The 6,210-nt window shown below is 40.2% G+C and overlaps 2 protein-coding genes across 2 annotated transcripts; one reads left to right on the plus strand and one right to left on the minus strand.

The window, feature by feature from the left end:
- Nucleotides 1-328: 328 nt before the first annotated feature.
- On the minus strand, nucleotides 329-1,261 carry LOC137533502 (olfactory receptor 12D1-like). Its single transcript, XM_068254879.1, has one exon. The coding sequence runs from the start codon at nucleotides 1,259-1,261 to the stop codon at nucleotides 329-331; it is 933 nt and encodes a 310-aa protein (XP_068110980.1).
- Nucleotides 1,262-4,275: 3,014 nt separating this feature from the next.
- Nucleotides 4,276-5,957, plus strand: LOC137533503 (putative nuclease HARBI1). Its single transcript, XM_068254880.1, has 2 exons — nucleotides 4,276-4,521; nucleotides 5,151-5,957. Exons 1-2 carry the CDS (start codon nucleotides 4,276-4,278, stop codon nucleotides 5,955-5,957), a joined length of 1,053 nt encoding a protein of 350 aa, XP_068110981.1.
- Nucleotides 5,958-6,210: the final 253 nt, after the last annotated feature.

A 6,210-nucleotide genomic window follows, 5' to 3' on the forward strand; every position in this document is an offset into this window, starting at 1 on the left:
TCTAGGTGATCTCCGTGCACCCCTCCCCCCCCCCCCCCCAATAAAAAATAAATTTGTGACAATAACTCTTGGCTGGTCACTACTTGCTCTGTGATCAACATATACTGTTACCACATCACTTCAACATCTGTGTGGCCATACTGTATCTTCTAGGTGATCTCTGTGTGCCTCAGAAAATTTAGATTTGTGACAATATTCTGACAATATCCCTTGGCTGATCACTGCCTGCTGTGTGATCAACATGTACAATTACTGTGACACAGTGGACTTTCCATGGACTGAGGACTTTGTTTTCCACCACAGTTTTTTTTACTGTAATAGCATAAGATTATTTTGATGTTTTTAATAACATCTTTTTAAAGGACCTCTTCACTTCTTTGTTTCTTAGAGAATAAATAGCAGGATTCAAGGCTGGAGTAATAACAGTAACTAGAATAGCGCTTATTCTGTCTTGCTCTAAAGAGTTGTCGGTGGAAGGACCCAGGTATGTTACCAATGCAGTTCCTATGTACAAACAAACAACAGTAATGTGTGATGTACAAGTTGAAAATGCCTTCTTTCTGTCACTGGAGGACTGGATGTTCAGTAGATGGATTCCAATCAGCACGTAAGAAACAATGATCAGTTTGAAAGTGCTCATGGCAACAAGTGCAAATATAGCAGAGGTGAGGAGTTCACTTAAGTTTGTTTCTGCACAAGCCAGTTTTAGAACTACTTTAATATCACAGTAAAAATGATTAATGTGTTGATCATGACAGTAAGGGAGCCTAAATGTGATAATTGTTTGTGAAAGTGAATACAAGAACCCAATCAGCCAGCAGCTTATTGCCAATTCGAAACAAACAGCCCTTGCCATAACAAGATGATATCGCAGAGGGTTACAGATAGCAACGTATCGGTCATATGACATGGAAGATAATAGAAGGGCTTCTGTGCTTCCCAAAAAATGATAAAAATGTAACTGTGCCACACAACCAACCATGGATATCGTCTTGTCTCCAATAAGTAGCCCAGACAGCATTTTAGGGACAGTAGTGGTAGAGTAGAAAATGTCAAGGAAAGCAAGATTGCCAAGAAAGAAGTACATTGGTTTGTGGAGAATGTGATCTGTTATAATCAGGGTGACAATGCTGATATTTCCCAATAAGTTAAACAAATAAAACAAAAGAAATAGGATGAAGAGGAATGCCTGAAGCAATGGAAGATCAGTAATGCCTAACAGGATGAATTCTTCTATTGTGGTGTGATTTGACCTCTCCATCTGATACTCTCTAGGAGGACCAAAAACATTGATATCAAACCGTTTAGTTGGTGATTAAGAAAAATATTTACATGGGAATGAAAGCATCTGTACATTTCCCTTTTGCATACTACTCAGGGCTGTTTCTAGTCACGAAGGGACTCCTGGGAAAAATTAACCTGGAGGTCCCTGATTCCCTTCACCTGTAAATGGTATTAGGGAACCTTTATTTCTGAAATATCTTCCCCCACACTCGGGCCCCAGAGCCAACACCCGGGTTCTCACCTTCAACTTTATTTTGGTCCCCTGCAGAGTTTCTGGCAGTGTAGTGACTAACCTGTCCCTATTGGCACACGCCATCATCAGTCCATGCTCTCCCATCATCATGCTCGCAGTGGCGCCTCTTCTTCATGATCCAGAGCATGTTATTATGTATGATAATATGCAGCCAGTGGGGATAAAGATGGGACCAGACAAACTATTGGAAGAGTGTGGCGGCTGGGAGAGGTGAGTTGCTACACTAACAAAACCTCTGCAGGGCCCCCGGGGACCACAATAAATATGGAGGTGGGCATGTTGGGTTCCAACAGGGCAATTGCCCAGTTTGCCCCTATGGAAGCACCAGCCCTGATATTACTAGTGATGAGTGAATATGGCGATTTTCATTTTGCCATCATTTTTGTAAAAATTTCGCATTTGGCCACAAATTAGTGTATTTTCAAAAAATAACACATTTTATTTTTTGCATTATATTTGCATGCGATAATACATTTTTTGTCAGATTCATAGAGTTCTATGAAATTGAGAAAACACATTTTGTCAGTTGCAATAAACATGAAGACGTGAAATCCCATTTTCTCAAGTCAATGGAAATGAAAAACAGTGATGATCATAATCAACAAATTACAATTTTGCTAAATTTTTCATACATTTTCACAATTACGCTGATACGTAATTACGATTTGCAAATTCAATTGATTTTGTGTAGTCATTCGTAATTTCGCATACAATGTCGCAAAATTTTTGCGTAATTTCTTGCTGACTTTAGCAGTGAATAGCAAAATGCTATTAACACCAAAATTGCTACATTTGTTAAGGAGAATAATGGGTACGAGTCAAAAAATGTTTTTGCAAAAAACCTTATAGTTTTTTGAGAAACTCGATTTTAAAAATGCAAGTAAAAAATGTTTTTTAAACATAGAAAAATGACCATTTTTACTTGCATTTTTAAAATAGAGTTTCTCAAAAACTATAAAGTTTTTTTGCAAAAAAAATGTTTTTGACTTGTACCCATTATTCTCCTTAAAGGGAACCTTAACTGAGAGGGATAAGGATGTTTCCTTTTAAACAATACCAGTTGCCTGGCTGCCCTGCTGATCTTTGCTGCAATAGTGGCTGAATCACACACCTGAAACAAGGATGCAGCTAATCCAGTCAGACTTCAGTCAGAGCATCTGATCTGCATGCTTGTTGAGGGGCTTTGGCTAAAAGTATTATAGACACAGGATCAGCAGGAGAGTCAGGCAACTGGTATTATTTTACAAGGGAAAATCCATATCCTTCTCAGTTTAGGTTTCCATTAACAAATGTAGCAATTTTGGTGTTAATATCATGTATGAGGGCTTTGCTATTCCCTGCTAAAGTCGGCAAGAAATTACACAAAAATTTGCGACATTGTATGCGATTTTTGATAGCAATAGCATGTATGGGGCTTTGTTTTGCTAGTAACCTCTAAAGTTGGCACAAAATGATGCAAAATTTTGTGAAAATTCTGCAGAAAACTACACGAAATTTTAAATACTACTATTACATATGAAATTAATTACACCATTTTCTCTGAAATTTCCCATTACGCTTACGATAAGTAATTGCGAAATTTCGGCCCACCACTGGTGAAAAAAAACACAGTTAAGAAAGTAATAATTTTTCCAAAAATGTGTATTGTGCAAAAATGTAATTAACTTTTTAGGAAATGTTAGATTCTCTTAATTCCTATGTGCGGCCAATAACCCCTACAGGTCCCCATGTGATGCCATTCAATTGAAGCCATGGCCCCTTGTTGTCCCCTTGTGCTGCCATTAAACCTCCTGGTCCCAAAGGACAACAATTATCCACCTCCCCCCCCCCCCCTGTAATCAGTGTGCCAAGTAATTTTCTATATATTTTCTCCCCCCCATGACTGCACCCCTGCCCATTAATTGCCCCCCCCCCCCCTGGTGGTATGCACATCAAAGCAATGAACAGCAAAATGTCACATGCATGTATTTCTGGTATTAATTTAGATGGAGCCAAGTAAGAACGGGCCCATAGGGTATTATAGCACTAGCGCTTTAAAAAGCGCTAGATCTTGAGCGTTTTGCGAAATCATTCTAGTGTGAATGGGCCCTTAAAGTGAAAATAAACTGATGAGATGAACAATTGAGTCTATAGTCTTATGCTACGTACAGACATGCGATAACGATCGTTCGTAAGCAACGAGGAACGATCAATTAAGGCGAGAAATGAAAAGGTCGTTAGTAAAGAGGTGTCGAAAGTGGCAAACGATCAGATCGTTTGCGAACGAACGATGCGGAAGTGACGCACGTATGATGCAGCGCATCCATTATGCTAAACGTTATTCTGATCAATGAACCCGGAACGAACGTCATTGTTAATGGCTAGTAGGAAAGAGGAAGTTGCGTACAGGTCTTTCGCCCAACGAAAGTTCGTTCAGTAGATTTCCGGAAGTGACATAAAGCCATCTTATAAAAGGCTTACCAGCAGTCTAGAGGTTGCTGCATTTGGTGTGGACGTTCGTTCGTTATTGTCGTGTTTCCAGTGCAGCAATGGCATTGCATATGTCCCAAAAACAGCGGGCTAGTGTTGCCTTATTAATTTTGTTACAAGTGCGTAAAAATTTAAAAGTGCTTAGGCAAAAGAGGAAAGGCCGTGCATGGGCAAAGACCTGGCTCCAAGATAGAGATTTGATCTCACATGACAGCCTGTTACATGACCTCAGCATCTCTGTTCCAAATGATTACACGAATTATCTTCGCATGCCGCAAGAAGCATTCCACTATATTTTAAATGTGGTTACGCCACTAATTTCTAAGGAGGATACCTGGATGAGGAAGTCTATCACCCCAGAACAGCGTTTAACAGCTACCCTGCGCTTCCTGGCCACTGGACGCAGCCTCCAGGATTTAAAGTTCTCAACAGGAATTTCACCTCAAGCTTTGGGTATAATAATTCCTGAAACGTGCCAAGCAATAATTGACGCCTTGAAGGGTGAATTTATGAAGGTATGTACATTTGATGTTGCATAACATGTTATTAAAGGGACGTTACACTGATAATGCTATGGTTTTGTCTGTGAAAATCAATACCAGTTTTCTGCAGAATCTGGTGACAGGGCCGGCCCCAGGCATAGGCTGTAGAGGCTCCAGCCTCAGGGTGCAGTGTAGGAGGGGCCACAGATTTCATTCAGCTGTCATTCATAATGGTGTTGGAAGCATAAAGAAATAAGAAGAGGGGTTAAATGGAAGTGAGTACAAGGCAGATAAATAAATATTAAGGTGTTGGGGAGGTTGTGGGCCCTGTGGCCCTCTTAGTATAATATCAATCAGTGTGTGACAGCTGAGGTGGGAGGGATGGAGGGGCGCACTTTGGTGTCTCAGCCTTGGGTGCTGGAGGACCTTGTCCCGGCTGTGGCTGGTGATGCAAGTTACACTTGGCTAGTGTCATGTTTATGTAAGGAGTGTGTTTTAGGCTCTACTGCAGCCAAACAGACAACTAGCACTGGCAGGTATGTTAAATATATATGTTGTTACAATGCACTCATGTGCTCTGTTTGTGTAGATTGGACTATAATAATAATGTTTATCTACATGACTCACAAATGTGTAATTTTCTGTTATCTTCCATTTTTCAGTTTCCACAAACACCACAGGAGTGGTTGGATATTGCAGCTGAATTCCACCGTTTATGGGACTTTCCAAACTGTGGCGGGGCTCTGGACGGAAAGCATATAAGAATTACTCCACCTGGCAATACCGGTTCTTATTATTATAATTATAAGGGTTTTTTTAGTATAATTTTGATGGCCTTAGTTAATGCCAATTATCAATTTTTATTTGTGGATATTGGGCGCAATGGGCGCCAGTCTGATGGGGGTGTCATCGAACAAACCACTTTTTTTGATCGCCTTACAAACAACCAGCTCAATTTACCGGACAATTCACTGACTGTAAACCACCTCAATTTTGTTTATGTTGCAGATGAAGCTTTTCCGTTACACCCACATATTTTGAAGCCATTCCCAAATAGAAATATTCAATACCGGCAAAAAATTTTCAACTATCGCCTGTCCAGGGCCAGAATGATAGTGGAAAATGCCTTTGGCATCTTAGCCAGTAGATTCCGTGTCATGCATACTGCTATAAATCTGCGGATAGACAAGGTGGATACAGTTGTCTATGCGTGCTGTGTACTGCACAACTTCCTTCGGCAACAGCATGCTCCCACATACTTTCCTGTGCAAGCTGTGGACAGGGTGGACGCTTCTACTGGGAATGTGGTAGAAGGTGAATGGAGATCACAGCCACATGTCCTGACTGACCTGCAGCCCTGTCCGCCTAGAAATGTCACTACAGAGGCTAAAAATAATAGGGAGGCCTATGCTGACTATTTTCTTTCTGCAGATGGAGCTGTGTACTGGCAAGATGACAGGATAGTCTGATTTTTGTTGTTTAACAAAACATCTCTTGAAACTTGTGTTTTCACGTACCTGTGATTAAATTTATATAAAATGTGTTTAAGTTCATATAAAAATGTGTTTGTTGTTAATCAACTACAAGTCAAGCACCACATGTACCAGATATGTGATACGTCACAATTAACATTGCTTTATACACATACTGGTTTTGACATGGGACATCATAACATGTGTTTTTCATTACAGATTCATGTGGGTGTTGTTGTAGTGCCTTATT

This window comes from Hyperolius riggenbachi, chromosome 9, assembly GCF_040937935.1.
Source record: "Hyperolius riggenbachi isolate aHypRig1 chromosome 9, aHypRig1.pri, whole genome shotgun sequence".
Taxonomy (NCBI): Eukaryota; Metazoa; Chordata; class Amphibia; order Anura; family Hyperoliidae; genus Hyperolius; species Hyperolius riggenbachi.